The 17,166-nt window shown below is 38.5% G+C and overlaps 2 protein-coding genes across 2 annotated transcripts in view; one reads left to right on the top strand and one right to left on the bottom strand.

The window, feature by feature from the left end:
* The window catches only part of LOC106087844 (probable 2-oxoglutarate dehydrogenase E1 component DHKTD1 homolog, mitochondrial), a 71,848-nt gene that overhangs the window by 20,091 nt on the left and 34,591 nt on the right, over window positions 1–17,166 (bottom strand). Inside the window, exon 4 of the mRNA XM_059362858.1 lies at window positions 14,480–14,711. Within this exon, the coding sequence (XP_059218841.1) occupies window positions 14,480–14,711 (232 nt within the window). The remainder of the gene's footprint in view (window positions 1–14,479; window positions 14,712–17,166) is intronic.
* LOC106087845 (putative aminopeptidase W07G4.4) lies at window positions 3,180–4,721 on the top strand. The gene has a single exon (XM_013253032.2). The coding sequence runs from the start codon at window positions 3,180–3,182 to the stop codon at window positions 4,719–4,721; it is 1,542 nt and encodes a 513-aa protein (XP_013108486.2).

Raw genomic sequence — 17,166 nt, 5'->3', positions numbered from 1 at the left:
CTATAATCCCCTGTACCACAGTGGTGGTGTAGGGTATAAAAAGCGGTTAACAACATAAATTCGCTGGAACATTTTCTTTAAAATGGGTTTGGAAAAAGTAAAGTGTAATTTTTTAAGAGCTATAGGAAAGTCTTTTTTAGAAAAAAAAAAACACAAAATTGACAAACATGAATACACTCTTCCAATGCGTCAATAGAAGCGGGCTTGTCTGTATAGACATGAGCTTTAACATAGCCCCAAAGAAATATTCTAAAGGCTTTAAATCGCACGATCTATGCGGCCAATTAACCGGTCCCGAAAGTGAAATAAGATGTTCACCGAACTTGCCTCTCAATAAGTTCATTGTTACGTGTGTTGTGTGGCATGTGGCTCCGTTTTGTTGAAACCACATGCCATGCAAGTCAAGGTCCTGCATTGTGGGCAAAAAAAGTTGGATATCATCTCACGGCGGCGCTCACCATTCACAGTTACTTTACGATTTGCATCATCTTTGAAGAAGTACGGTCCAATGATGCGTCCAGCCCATAAACCGCACCAAACTGTGACTTTTTCTGGATGTATTGGTAGCTCTGCAATGCTTTTGGGTGATCTTTACTCCAAAATCGATAATTCTGCTAATTTACGTACGCATTGAGCCAAAAATAACCTTCGTCGCTGAAGAATATGAAGCGCGCGATGAACTATTTTAACAGAGAAGGCATTTTGATAAAAAAATTAAAAAATTTGCAAACGTTGTTCGTTTGTAAGACGATACATGGTTAAATTATAGACCATACTGTAGATGTTTGACTGTGAAACTAAACACCATGCGCTCTTTAACCAGTGTTGCCAAAAATATAATAGTTAAAAAATAACCCTTTACAACCATGCAGTGTCCAAATATTTGCAACAGTTAAAAAACCGGGCTGTGATGTTTTCTGTGTCATTGATCATGATTATCTACCCGTGGAATTAAAAGAACAATTCAAAGCAAACCCTTTAATGAACAAGGCTTTCGACAGTGTGATGTCTTGCTTCAAATCAACCACGCTAAATGTGCCTTTGGTCAATAACCATTTTCCAGAGCTAAGTAATCATCACGATGTGAGAGCATGTCAACAGGCAGCTGCACAGTGTTGCCAGTATTGTGGATTTCTCCCCAAATTGGGGATTTATTTTCGAAAAAGCTGTATCTAAAACTGTATCTAAAACATCTGACTTGCACTGGATAGGGCTTAAATAAATACGTCAATTGGACCAGTGAAAGATTTTTTCCATGTTTTTTGTACAATACAATGCATGGCACTTGTTATCGTCTTCTATTGCATGATATCGATAATAAAATTTTTTTTGGGGAAACTCACTTGTATTTGGGGATTTTTGAGGACAAAGATTTGAATAGGAGGCCACCGTAGCGCAGAGCTTAGGATGTCCGCATATGACGCTGAAAGCCTGGGTTCAGAAAAATGTTCAGCTGTGAAAATTTCCCCTCCTCATGCTGGCAACATTTGTGAGAAACTATGCCATGTAAAAACTTTTCTGCAAATAGATGTCGTACTGCCGCACGACGTTCGGACTCGTCATTAAAAAGGAGGCCCCTTATCATTGAACCTAAACTAAAATCGGACTGCACTCATTGACATGTAAGAAATTTGTCCCTGTTCCTTAGTGGAATGTTCATGGGCAAAATTTTCAATTCGCAATTTTGGTTTGAATATGGGGCCCTTAAAAAAAATCGAATATCCCCGAAGCCAGCGGAGATATTGTAGACCCCAAGCGGACTTTGTTGGCTTTTTTGAGCTCTATCTATCAAAACAAAAGGTCTATAATTATAACGGTCCAAAACGGTCTATAACTTGATATAGCTCTCATATAAACCGATCTCCCGATTTGACTTCTTGAAACCCTGAAAGCCCCAATTTTTGTCCGATTAAGCTAGAAATTTGCACATAGTTTTCTGTTGTGACTTTTATGAACTGTGCCAAGTACTGCTCTCATCGGTCTATAACCTTATAAAGCCCCCATATAATCCGGTCTCTCGATTATCCTTGTTCGGTTCCTAGAAGCTTTAATTTTTGCTGGTTTGACAGAAGTTTGGTGTGTAGAATAGATTTATGATCTTCAACTTAATTTATTTTGTATAAATTTTTAGCTGAATCCATAGTGGTGGGTTCCGAACAACTTAGCACGCTTATTTTAAAATAAAATTATTCGTGATGTAGTTCAAGAGTAACAGTGTGATGCGTTTGAAATTTAGTCACAACTGGTTATTATTGGCGAACTCAAACTACTCAAAGTGAACAAAATGTTTGTTGATTATACTGGTAGCATTGCTAAACGCCCTGGTGGCAATCCAAAAAAAAACCTGCAACAACACCTGAAATGGTTTGGCGAGTGAAGTCTCAAACTCTCAAAAAACACCTAAACCAAGCTATAGGGACTATATGGGACATATATAGAAGGTAAATAAAGCAGATCAAAAAGAAACCAATTGTATAGAAGGACTTGAACCTACTTGCATCAGGTAAGACTAGATTAGGTTGAAAAGAGGGTACGGATTCCAATCCACCCATGCCGCTGTGGACACCTAAGCCAGTAATCGGCTTGTTGCTCGCTCTATATACGGAAAATTATCTACGAAGAGATCTATGTTAGGGATTCCGCACTGCTGAAAAAGTCCCTAATCGTTTTCCATTCTCTGCCCCCAATCTGATTAAATTCTGGTATCGCATCCGCACCCAACTGCGGGATTCTGTTAGCAGCGAAAGCCGGGCATTAACATAGGAAATGTTCCAAAGCCTCATCATCTCCTCACATACCCTAAACACGCTTTTGTTTCTCTGCTTGCAGTTTGGATTGCCGCAGTTATCAGGTTTATTTTTCCAAAATTTTTTAGAAATGTTTAATAAGATGGCCATTTCAGCCATTGAATTGAAATATGAGATGGCAAGCATGTTTTTGGGCAATTTCATTTCATCATACGTTGAAAATTATTACTCCTGCTAATCTTTGGCTGTACTCTTGAGAAGTTATTGTTTATCGATTATCAATGTATTTTCTAAGATAAGATAGTTGCCACTAGGTGTTGTGGGACGTAGTGGCAATGAGCTGAAACAGTTGCAAACGTGTACTCTACAGCTGCAGTGCTTGGTAGCGGCTTAAATTAACAACAACAAAAAATCATAAATATATCATCCAACATGGGTTTGGAAAAACTACTACCATGCAGCAGAGTCCAAGTAGCTACAACAGTTAAAAATTCAGGCTGTGATGTTTTCTGTATCATTGATCGTGATTGTCTACCCGAGGAATTAGAAGAACAATTCAAAGAAAGCCGTTTGATGGACAAAGCATTCGACAGTGTGGTGTCTTGCTTCAAATCATACACCTTGAATGTGCCTGTAGTCTACTCACCATTGCCGGAGTTGAGTGATTATCACGATGTGAGAGCTTATCAACAGGCAGCTGCAAAAGCTATGCAGCGAGTTGTTAAAGCTGGGTTTAAGTCACCATTGTTGCTGGTGCCACACAGTGAGAACTTTAAGAATACTGAGGTATGCACTGTGCTAGGTGCGCTGGAGCAACTTTATGTGCCAATTCAACTGCGTGAAGATGTACCAGACAAGAGCCAACAGGTCAAGAATTTGTCGGTTATGTATTCCAGTCCCCATACAGCTGATGTTGTTAAAGAAGCCTTGGTTTTGGAGTCGGGTCGATATGTGGCCCGTGATATTGGTGTTGGCGATCCCGAACGCATGGCCCCACCACATGTGGAGACATACATCAGAGATTTGTTTGCAGGTCTAAAAGTGACCGTTGTCAGTGACATTGACGTTCTCAACAAGGAATATCCGCTTTTCGCTGCCGTCAATCGGGCAGCAAATCAAGTGAAACGTCATCAAGGACGTATTATTTTCATAGAATATGAGCCACCCAAAAAGGCTGAGAGAACGTTGATGTTGGTAGGTAAGGGCGTTAGCTACGACACTGGAGGTGCTGACATCAAAGCTGGAGGTATTATGGCCGGAATGTCGCGCGATAAATGTGGTGCTGCTGCTGTTGCTGGTTTCATGCAGATTGTCAAAGAACAAAAACCCGATGACATTCATGTTATTGCTGCTCTATGCATGGTACGCAACTCGGTAGGCGAGGAGTCGTATGTCTCAGACGAAGTAATAACCTCAAGGGCTGGTGCACGTGTGCGTATCGGCAACACTGATGCAGAGGGACGCTTGTGTATGGCAGATGCCCTATGTCGCATGAAGGAGATTGCATTGGAGAAACAATTGCCCAACGCTCATCTCTTCACCATAGCCACCCTGACGGGTCATGCTTTCTTTTCTGCAGGTGAAGGCTACACCATTGTGATGGACAATAGTGTGGCGCGACAAGCTCAACATGATAGAATTTTGCAAGAGGTGGGCACTTCATATGGTGAACCCTTTGAAGTGTCTGTTATACGTCAAGACGATTTTGACTATAATGTTGGCAAGGTTATAGGCGAGGACTTTGTGCAGTGTGGCAATGAACCCTCATCTCGCATACCTCGTGGTCACCAAGTGCCAGCTGCTTTGCTTATGCAGATTACTGGTCTGGATAAGCATGGTTTGAAATCGAAACAACCCTTGCGATACACTCATTTGGATATTGCACCTAGTGCTGGAGAATATCCAAAAATGCCAACTGGCGCCCCACTTGTTGCTTTGGCAAAGGTGCATTTAACTAAAAAGGTGCCCTTTTAACAAACTTTTCAAATGTGAATTATTCATACTATTTATAGTTTAAAATTTTTTTTGCATAATTCTTATAGATTTCATTAAATTGTTCCCTTTATATTTTTTTATATATTAAAATTATAAATTAAATAATATGGTATTCATATCTTTTGTTCTAAAACTGCTGTTGGGGAAAAGTAATTTATCTTATGTGACCACAGCGTTACTCCATTTCTCGACAGGAATTGAGGGTTTCAGTTTGCTTATTGTTGATTGACTCACAATCGTATCACAGTTGGTAGAAGTCCTCTGCAAATTTTCAAGTAAAGATATTTTTTCAAGGGGAAAAAAGACACTCAACTCCCAAATAATTAAAAATCGAGTTGCTTAAGTGACCGAAATTCGCCCAGACGAAACGGTTGAACTAAGATAGGTCTTTAAACAAAGTTTATTAAGTTTTAGCATTAACAATTTATATTTTTTGTCAAAACTAACTTGCTGTAGTAATTCAAATATATCTATTACTTGCTGAGCCCGGCCTGCTCCGCTGCGCCTTCATTTTTACCTCGCGATAAATATGTTTCTTATCCTTACTCTAAAATGTTGACATCATTTCCAAATTCCAAAATTATTTATTCTATAGAATTTTTTTTTGTATTTATATCTGCTTTCATCTGTGGTAAAGATAGGCACTTAAACTACTTAAAAAATCAAAAAAAAAATAAGGAGAGGAAAAATTCGGGCGGTGCCGACTTTATAATACCCTACAAATACCCCATAAGTACAAAGTGGGAGCTATATCCAATTCTGGACCAATTTTGATGGGCATCGCCGGATGATTTCAGATGGGTTATTAAACAATCCGTATCACATTTTGAGCAAATATGTTCAAACTGTTCTAACTACGGTTCACAAATGACAATATTATTGCAAATTACACAAAATCTGATGAACATATATATGGGTATATCCAAATCGTCGAGAAAAGCGTTGTTCAAATTTTTGCCAAGATTGGTCAAAGAATGCACTTGCAGTAGTAGTAAAAATCGGGCGATATACATATATGAAAGCTATATATAAATCAGGGCCGATTTCTATGAAATTCACCAGTAATGTTGAGAGTCTTAAGAAAATCCCTCCTGCCTAATTTCGAGAGAATCGGTTTCCAAATAACCAGTTTATTGCAATATTTCTCAAAATCGGGCGAACATACATATGGGAGCTATATCTAAATCTGAACGGATTTCGAGCAAACTTCTAAGATATTGTGGCAGTCGACGTTGAAAATGTTAGCAAGGTTGCTGCGTTGTGGAAAATTTTGGCAAGATTGCTCAATAAATGCGCTTGAAGTGGCACTAGAAGTGAAAATCGGGCGATATACATATATGACAGCTATATCTAAATCTGAACAGATTTCTCTGATATTCACCTTTAATGTCGAGAGTCAAGAGAAAATCCTTCCTGCCAAATTTCGACAGAATCGATTAACAATTGACCATTTGATTGCAATATTACTGAAAATCGGACGAACATATATATGTGAGCTATATTTAAATCTGAACCGATTTCGAGCAAACTTTATAGAAATTGTGGAAGTTGTCGAGGAAAGCGTTGTACAAAGTTTTGTGAAGATTGATCAATAAATGAGCTTGCATTGGTGCTAGGACTGAAAATCGAGAGAAATATGTATATATGAGAGCTATATCTAAATCTGAGCCGATTTCTATGAAATTCACCAGTAATGTCGAGAGAGTCAAGAGAAAGTCCTTCCTATCAAATTTCAAGAGAATCGGTTATCAAATGACCATTTTATTGCATTATTACTGCAAATCGGACGATTATACATATGGAAGCTATATCCAAATCTGAACCGAGTTTTTCCAATTTCAATAGGTTTCGTCTCTAGGTCGAGAAACATGCCAATTTTTAAGACGATCGGATGAAAACTGCGACCAGTACTTTGTACACAAATTAACATGGACAAACGGACAGACAGTCAGACAAACGGTTATAGTTATTCGAGTCAGAAAGTGATTCTGAGTCGATCGGTATACTTAACGATGAGTCAATCTCTCTTCCTTCTAGGTGTTACAAGCAAATGCACTAAGTTATAATACCATGTACAACAGTAGTGGTGTAGGGTATAATAAACAAGTAAAAGCGTGCTAAATTCGGCCGGGCCGAATCTTATATACCCTCCACCATAGAACGCATTTGTCGAGTTCTTTTCCCGATATCTCTTTTTAGGCAAACAAAGGATAAAACAAAAGAATCGCTATAATATTAGAGCTATATCAATGTATGGTTCGATTTTTGGACCATCATTGAATTGAATGTTGGACAACATAGTAGAAGCCATTGTGTAAAATTTCAGCCAATTCAAGGCTTTTAGGGTCTCAAAAAGTAAAATAGAGAGATAGGTTTATATGGGAGCTGTATCAGGCTATAGACCGGATATTGAAGGTCGTGGGAGAAGCCGTTATACAAAATTGCAGCCAAATCGGATAATAATTACGCCCTCTGGAGGCTCAATAAGTCAAGATCCCAGATCGGTTTATATGGTAGCTATATCAGTTTATGGATCGATTTGAACCATATTTGGCACAGTTGTTAGAAGTCATAACGTAACAGGTCGTGCAATATTTCAACCAAATTGGATAAGAATTGCGCCCTCTAGACGCTCAAGAAGTCAAGACCCCATATAGGTATATATGACAGCTATATCAGGTTATGAATCGATTTCAGCCATACTCAGCACAGTTGTTAGAAGTCATAATAAAAGACCTCGCGCAAAATTTAAGTCAAATCGGATAAGAATTCTGGCTCTCTCTCTTTAGTGGCTCAAGAAGTCAAGATCCAAGATCGGTTTTTATGGCAGCTATATCAAAACATGAACCGACATAGCCCATTTACAATCCAAACCGAACTACAATAATAAGTATTTGTGCAAAATTTCAAGCGGGTAGCTTTACTCCTTCGAAAGTTAGCGAGCGTTCAACAGACGTACGGACGGACAGAAGTATGGACGGACAGAAGGACGGAAGGACAGACGTACGGACTAACAGAAGGACAGACGGACATTAAGAAGTATTTGTGCACAATTTCAACCGGCTAGCTTTTATCCTTCCAAAGTTAGCGGACGGACAGACGGACGGAAATGGCTAGATCGACTTTAAATGCCATGACGATCAAGAATATATATACTTTCTGGGGTCTTAGACGAATATTTCGAGGAGTTACAAACAGAATGACAAAATTAGTATACCCCATCCTATTGTGGAGGCTATAATAATATCGCAAACAACCGCAACGTAATTCCTAATATTATTATACTCTACACCACTACTGTGGTATAGGGCATTATAACTTAGTGAATTTGTTTGTAACACCCAGAAGGAAAAGAGATAGACCCATTGATAAGCATACCGATCGATTCAGAATCACTTTCTGATTCGAGGTAGCTATGTTCCCCCGTTTGTCCATGTTAATTTGTGTACAAAGTACAGGTCGCAATTCTCATCCTATCATCTTCAAATTTGGCACAAACATTTTCTTGGACCTAGAGACGAATCCTATTGAAATTGAAAAAAATCGGCTCAGATTTAGATATATCTCCCATTTATATTTTCGTCCCATTTTGGACTAAAATTTCAATTATATCGTTATTTGTAAACCGATTCTCACGAAATTTTGCACGAGTGATTCTCTTATATGTCTCGACATTATTAGTGAAGTTCATAGAAATCTGGGCAAGTATTGTAATAATTGGGTCATTTGTTAACCGATTCACACGAAAATTGGCACAACGGATTCCCTAATATTGCTATTGAATTTAATAGAAATCGTTTAGATTTAGGTATATCACACATATATACTTTCATCCAATTTTGAATAGTATTCAATATTTCAGTAATTTGTTAGCAGATCTTCACAAAATTTGGTACAAATGTTTCTCTAATAACTCTTCTGATGACTGATGAATTTCACAGAAATTTGTTCAGTTTTAGTTCTTACTTAGTTTTATATGCATCTCCCGATTTTCAATCAATCGATCTTCTCAAAAAATCAATTTTAAGCTAATTTTAAATTCGACGACTTAGCCTGCATATCCAATGTGGTGTAAGGTATCAAAAACTGTCCTTACTTGTTTATCTTTATTTTAAGAACTGATAGGCTATCATAACAAAGATAAATGCTATATAATCAATTTTGAAGACTCTGCCCTCTATCGTTCGTTTTGGCATTCAGTTTATCCAATTTTAAACAGCCTGGAGTGGCTTAATGCTTATAACATCGATCGTGTGGTAGTTGTCTATAAATGGCTATATGACTTCCTTCTAAAAAGTTACAATTTAAAAGTTTTTCAAATCAAATCAAATTGCCACATTAAACGATTTTCTGTGGTAAAGAAATAATTTGTCAGTCTATATATTATTTTCAAGTGTAAATCTTTTGAACAAAAGTGTTGCCCAGCAGCACATCGTTTGGTCTTGTCCATCGATGAGCTTGATATGGTGGCAACCTTGATGTTAAGGTTTGCATCTCCTCCTAACACGCTGAACGTCATAACTTTTGGGGTATGGCGGCCTACATTTATTTGTGTCCCGAAATTAACTAAATCACGGTGTCCTGTTAGGTCATTATGATTAATCGACTGTTTTGGGGTCAGGTGGTCCGCTAGATATATGAGCAGAATAAAGATATCAGATTCGCAGTCCACAACCTCATACCTTTAATTCAACCCCATATTGTTATGATTGGTGTATATAGCCGTTTATTAGAGGACATGTATAGGAGGGTTGTGCGCCACATCCCATCTGACATTTGAGCACAAATTTGAATGACGCCCTCCACTCAAAAATTTCTATCACTTGATCCCCGAATGTTTTAATGGGTCGAATAGCCTACCACCTAGATTCTTGGATACAAATTTTAATGTCATAATCGTAATCTGCTCCCAAATATCTTTCATTTGAGTCTCATCTAGCTATGATAGAGTAATATTCCAATTTGGGGGTCTTTTGGGGGTTGGGGCGACCCCAAATTCCTTGGACCTCATTTTTTATGTCATATTCGTAGCCTACTCCCGAATACCTTTCATTCGAGTCCTATATTGATATGTACGTCCAATATGTCTGTTTTGGGGAGTTTTGGGGTTGGGCGACCCCTTGGATACTTGAACCTAATTTTTAATACCACATTCGTATTCTACTCTCCAATACCTTCCATTTGATACCCATATTGTCCCTATCGGTCCACTTTTGATTTTGGGTTGCTTTTTTGGGGTAACGGGGGAGAAATCGCCCAATTCCAATATCAACAAATTATATAGTCTACTATACCTCCTTCCTGGCCATATTCGTAATCTAATCCTGAATAACTTTTATTTGAGTCCCATATTGTCATTATCGCCCAATAGACCTATTTGGGGGGATTTGGGGTCGGGAGGCCTCCAGTTACTTGACCCCAATTTATAATACCGATGAGATAAAATTGTATTATCTATTGTTCCTTTCGGACCACTCCCCAAAATTTGTGAAAATTTCAAGAAAATCGGTTCAGCCGTTTTTGAGTCTAAACGGAACAAACAAATTTACAATCCCACAATCAAATATCACAAAACATAATCTCCCCATCTCTATGTTATAATTTTTTAATACACCAATAGCCACCGCTAAGGGCAAGAGATAATAGAATTAACCATAGCATCTTCCATAAAGTAAACACTTCTTAATATCATGGGGGAAGGTTATGATTAAGAACATTTCTAGTTTAAGAAATTTCTTTGGGGTCCTCTTTGCCTTCACCTTCTTTGGCTTTGTGTGAAAAGACTAAAAACGATATCCTTCAGAGAATTATGCCACTGTGGTTGAAAGTGTGTTAAGCTAATTATTCAATTAAAAATATCGGGGGACAGGGATAAGAAGAAGGACAGTGAAAAAGAGAAAACTAGAAGCAAATTCTAAGAAACTATATAAAATGCAAATATTCCTGCTCTTGGATAAGGCAACACAAACGTTACAAGCAAATGAAGATTTTTTAAAGGGTAAGCAAGGACGAACTTTGAAGGCTCATCACCATGGGTTTTTTGGACAGGTTGTTTTAAACGATAGGTTTTAAAATGGGAAGAAAGATTAAATGGCTATAAAATATGGGAATCATATAATTAAACGATTTCGATATCTGACAAGGTCAAATACTTAGGTGTGATCTTGGACAGGAAACTGAATTCGAAGCGTCACATTCAGGAGCGTACTGAGAAGGCTCACAGATGTTGGGCACTATGTAGACGGGCCGTAGGTTCGAAATGGGGCCTGGATCCAAGGACAGTCCACAGGCTCTACAGGAGCGTGATTAGACCGATACTTACTTAGAAGTTTGGTGGACTGCCATGGAGAAAAAGTGCAACATAAGGACCATGACGCGAGGACGTCGAGTGTGAACATCTTTACCGACAATAAAATTGCCATAGGGGCAATAACAATCAGGACGGTAAGGTCACGAACAGTCTTGCAGTGTAGGAAAGAGATTAACGTCTTCTCTGAGGATGGGAAAATCCGCATCGTTTGGGTGCCGAACCATAATGGAGTAAGGGGTAATGAAAGGGCAGACGATTTGGCGGTGAAGGCCAGAGGACTGCCGTCAATAAACTTGGTTAACCCGAAGCTTTTCGGGTCGACGCAGTCCGAGATAAGGGAGTGGGCGACGAATGCGTATGCAACATTGTGGAGCAGCGAAATGATCGGTAGGACGGCGAAAATCCTACGGGGGGTACCAGATCGTGAGAAGACAAGGCTATTACTGATAGGAAGTAAGAAGTAGGTTAGTAGGAAGTAAGAAGGAGCTATTGGTACATAACGGGACACATAGCACTACGAGCTCACTTATGTAAAATCGGTGCGGCAAGTGATAGCATGTGTAGGGCATACGGGGAAGATGATGACACGTTGAAGCATTTCCTTTGTCATTGCCCGGATTTTGCGTCCAACAGACTCCGGTACTTAGGTGTATCAGACTTGAACCAACTAAGGGGAGTCGTATGGAAAACAATTAAGGATTTTGTAAGTATCACGGAATTCCTAACTTAAAAGTTTCTTTTTAGAGATTACTTTATAGTTTTTAAAGCGCACAACAAGCCGATTACTGGCTTAGGTGTATGTCCATAGTGGCATATGGCGGATTAATATCTGCAACTTCTTTTCAACCTAACCTGGTTTTTTTTATACCCTCCACTATAGGATGGGGCTGTTTTTTATGATTTTTGTCGTCTGTCTGTTTTTCTAGGGGTATATATTGAGAACCCAGGGACTGAGATCTGTTTTCGACTGGCTGACCATAATAGGGCCCTGCAGGCGGAAATTCGGGCGATCACGGAATGCGTAAGGTGGTGTGGCGTAATCGCGAGGACATCGAGTGTGAAGATCTATACAACAGTATAATTGCCATCAGGGCAATAACAACCAGGACGGTAAGGTCACGAACAGTCTTAGAGTATAAGAAGGTTATAAACGCCTTTTCTGAGGATAGCACGATCGGCATTATTTGAATGCCGAGCCATAGCTGTGTAAGGCGGAATGAAAGAGCAGACGATTTGGCAGTGAAGGCTAGAGGACTGCTTTTATAGTACTTGGTTAAGCCGTAGCCTTTCGGGTCGACCAAGAAGTATAGCTTTTGGAGGTTAGTATAGCTTTTGGTATCACAACGGGACACATAGGCCTCCGAGCTCACTTATTCAAAATCGGTGCGGCAAGAGATAGCATATGGGGAGGATGATGAGAAATTGGAGCATTTCCTATGTCGCGGCGTGGTAAGCAAAACAATTAGGGATTTGGTAATTATCACGGAATTCTTGACTTAGATTTTCTATGTTAGTTACTTTTTCTTAATAAGACCGCACACAAGTTGAAGTGTATGTCCTTAGTGGCATGTGGTGGATTAATATCAGAATACTCTTTTTTGCCTAAACTAACCTATCCTACCCGATGGACCAAAGGCCTCCGCTTGGACATAAAGTCTCAACCTATTCTAACTTAACCTTACCTAGGCTGATCTACCGATTTAAGATCTTGGAACTAAAAAAGCGTATTTTTTATTTGATATCGACGAAATTTGAATTTGAAACGAATAGGAGCAGAAGTAAGCATGTCCGTCCATGATGTCGAACACATGGGTTCAAATTCCGCCGTGATCATCAGAAATATTTTAAGCGGTGGTTTTCCCCTTACCAATGCTGGCTATATATGTAAGGTATTCTGTCATGTTAAAATTCCTCTACTAAGTGGTGTCGTTATGTGGCACGTCGTTCGGACTCGGCATAAAAAATAGACCTCTTATCATTGAGCTTAAACTTTAATCGGATTGCACTCAGTGATATGAGAGAAGTATGCCCTGCTCTTTAATGGGAAATTTAGTATCGACAACATTTCGTCGAAATTCCTGCCCGTCTTAGTCTAGATTTAACTGTATTTGGATTATGTAAATAAACCAATTTCCCGAAAAAACTCCTTGGGTAAATACTTGTAAATCTTAACGAAAGTAAGATATGATAGTTATATGTGGTGGTGGGCCTTTTAAAGTTCGGTCCGGTGGAACTTAATGCTGTTTCATGTTATATACATATAAAGAGACCTCTAAACATGCATCAATTTTGTGCAGAGGATGTCCAGGTATTAAAAATCAAACCGAAATTTTGGAAAACTTCCCATGTACATTCCTTTGAGGGACTGTTGACCATTCCCTGATACCATTGAGTGCTGTCCGATGAAAGCTTTAAGCTTGATGGTTTTTGGGGGGTGCTTAGAGGTTTTGAAGGGGTTCGTTCTGAAGAGCAGGCCAAATGTTGATGTCATATTCTTACCCTGACCCCATATACTTCCTTTTGAAGTTTATTTTTGAACTTATAGGTTTAAATACCCCATTGGGGGATTTGAGATTACCTTTCGCAGAGGCAGGCAAAATTGACCTGCTATTTAGTTGTTAGTTAAGTGCTATTTTCCTTCAATATGTGTCCCAAATTGTCCCGATATACGTGCATTGGGGTCTTTAGAGCTTGAGCAACCTGCTAACATGGAATGTCAGATTGGAATTCTATTCCCAAAACTATTTTATCTCAGTGCCATGATTTCGCGATCAGGCTACGTGTCCTCTTGGTGATTTGGATTAGAATATAGTTCACTTAAACACTATTTCGAAGCGTTACAAATTAAGGAACAAGATTATTATACCTCCTCATCCTTGGGTGGTGAGCCATAGCAACATAAATTCGGCAAGGTCTTCACTAACACAAAACAAAAGAAATTGCTATTCACAAAAAAAAAAAAACATTTTTAATCAGCTACTATTTCTCTTATTCGAATATCTTTTTGTTGGCGTTTACAAAAAAAAGCTGGCTCCCCCTTTTTTATTATCATTTATCTTCATTAAAATTGTATAAGACATTTGATTCTTCGGGCAAGGGATGTCAAGTTAGAATGAAGAGCAAAAAGGAAACGGATATAACAAATGCTTGAACAAAGAGTTGGGGTTTCTAACCCTACCCTTTGCACGTAATGTGTAAAGGCAATTCGCTTTTCCTTTTTCCTTTTCTCCTCTTTAGTCCTATATATTTTGGCCATCCTCAATACCCATTGCCTGCCATTGACATTGGCATTGTACCGTTGAAGTGATGAAAATAAGCACAAAATAAAACCCAAACTTATGAGGTGATGCTTTGAAACGTTGGTCCGAGTTTTCGAAAAGGCCTGAGATGGCAGGATGTTTATGGTATAGAGAAAGAGGAAAATTACCTTGTGCACTATTACGCAGTAATTGCCAAAAGAATGCCAATAAACTTTCGGCACCCTCGCCGCCATAGCGTTTGACAGTTGGAAATTTGGTTGCCATAAAATTATCCCATGCCTGAGACTTAATTAGCAATTCCGCAATCTTTTTGCGATAGTCGTTGCTAAGTAGCTGTTGATATTGTGGCGTATGAAGCTGCTCGAATTGCGTGGCCAACCATTCGCGCTCCTCTAGATTCTGTAAAAATAAGAAATTGGAAGAACAAGAAGACGATGAATAACAACGCAAAAATGTAATAATTGGAAATGAGAGAAAATATACGAAGAGGAAATAAAATATTAGAATTATATGTAAGGAAAAGTTTTATTTTAATGGAAAGAAGTTTGCTTCATTAGTAATAAATTTTAGGAGAGGTGCCATCATTTGAAAAAATAGTACTTTTTTATATACATGATTTTTTATAAGGATATGAGGGTGGAAATAGTGATAAGTCCAAAATTCTATGTGAAATGTCCCGCGTACTACCAGCTTAAATTGTTTGCTTTTCTGAGATTTTCATACCCTCTACCTAAAGGTGGGGACATTAAATCTTAGTCATTTCTCTTGTAACATTCCACTCCGAAAAATTGGTCTAAGGCCCAAAAGGGATATTCGTGTTCAACATGACATTTTAAGTCCATCTAACATTGTTGGTCCACCCATATATCGGTCCATCTGTCCGTCTGTCTGTGGAAGGCACACAAGCTTTCAAATAATTAAAGTTAAACGATCGAAATTTCGCACAAGTATTTCTTCTTGGTGTAAATAGATCAGTTGGGGATATAAATGGGCCAAATCTATACATATTTAGATATAGCTTCTATATAAACCAGACCAGTTTATATAGATCATTGATAGATCAGGTGGTTGATATGAGAGATATATCAGGTTATAGACCGATTTAGACTGTACTTGACACAGTTGTTAAAAGTCATAAAAAAAAGTCACTACATGCAAAATTTCAGCCAAATCGGAAAAAAATTGCGGCTTGTAAGGACTTAAGAAGTCAAATCGGGAAATCGGTTTATATGGAAACTATATCTAAATCTGAACCGATATGGCCCATTTGTAATTCCCAATGACCTACATCAATACTGAGTATTTGTGCGAAATTTTAAGCGGCTATCGTTATCGTGATTTCGACAGACGGACATGGGTAGATCTACTCAGAATGTCGAAACGATCAAGAACTTTATGGGGTCTTAGACGAATATTTCGAAGTGTTACAAACGGAAAGACTAGATTAGTATACCCCCATCCTATGGTGGTGGGTATAAAAAATTGTAAAGAACTTTACTAATGCGATCCCCAATTGATGATAAATAGGATTTGGATTGTCATTCCGTTTGCAACACATCGAAACATCCATTTCCGACCCTATAAAGTATACATATTCTTGATCGTCCTAAAAATCGAAGACGATCTAGACGTGTCCGTCTGTCTGTCGGTTGAAATCCCTCTACAGTCTTTAGAAATTGAGATATTGAGATGAAACTTTGCACATATACTTTTTTTGTCCATAGGCAGGTTATGTTCGAAAATGGGCTATATCTTGATATAGCGCCCATAGAGACCGATCTGCCAATAAAAGGTCTTAGGCCACGTTTATTATCAGATTTTGCTGAAATTTGAGATGGTGAGTTGTGTTAGGCCACTCGACATTCTTCTTCAGTTGGCCAGATTTAGATAAAGCTTCCATATAGACCGATCTCGATTTAAGGTCTTGGGCCCATAAAAGGCGTATTTAATGTCCGATTACACTGACATTTGGGACAGTGGGTTGCGTTAGGCCCTTCGCCATCTTTTTTTTTTAATTTAGCCCAGATCGGATCAGATTTGGATATTGCTACCATATAGACCGACCTCTCAATTTAAGGCTTTGGGCCCATAAAACAGGCATTTTCTGTCCGATTTCGCTGAAATTTAAAACAGTGAGTCGGGGGGCCTAATATCCTTTTTGAAGATAGCCCCGATCGGTACAGATTTTAATATAGCTGTCATATAGACCGATCTCTCGATTTAAGGTCTTGGCCCCATAAAAAGCGCATTTATTATCAAATTTCGCATAGTGTCCTATGTTAGGTGGTGGATTTCATAGAAATTGGTTCAGATTTTGATTATCTCTCATGTATATGTATATATATATTTATCGCCCGATTTTTACTTTTAGAGTAACTGCAAGTGCATTTATTGACCAATCTTCCCAAAATTTTCCACAAAGCTGTCCATGATAACTACCACAATATCTAAAGAGTTTGGTCGAAATCGGTCCAGATTTAGATATAGCTTCCATATATATGTTCGTCCAATTTTGAGAAATATTGCAATAATGTTCTCATTTGTAAACCGATTCTCTCGAAATTTGGCAGTAAGGATTTTCTTATGACTCTTAATATTACTGGTGAGTTTCATAGACGTCGGTGCAGATTTAGATATGGGTGCCATATATATATATCGCCCGATTTTCACTTCTAGAGCCACTGCAAGTGCATTTATTGACTAATCTAATATATATAATCTAAATAATCAAAAAATGTTTTCATTGATATATATATGTTCGTCCGATTTTGGGTAATTTGCAATAATGCTGTCATTTGTCAACCGTGGTTATTACAGTTTGCTCGAAATTTGATACGGATTGTTTAACAACCCA

The sequence above is a fragment of the Stomoxys calcitrans genome, chromosome 2 (genome assembly GCF_963082655.1).
Source record: "Stomoxys calcitrans chromosome 2, idStoCalc2.1, whole genome shotgun sequence".
NCBI lineage: Eukaryota > Metazoa > Arthropoda > Insecta > Diptera > Muscidae > Stomoxys > Stomoxys calcitrans.
This window is presented reverse-complemented; position numbering and strand designations above follow the sequence as displayed.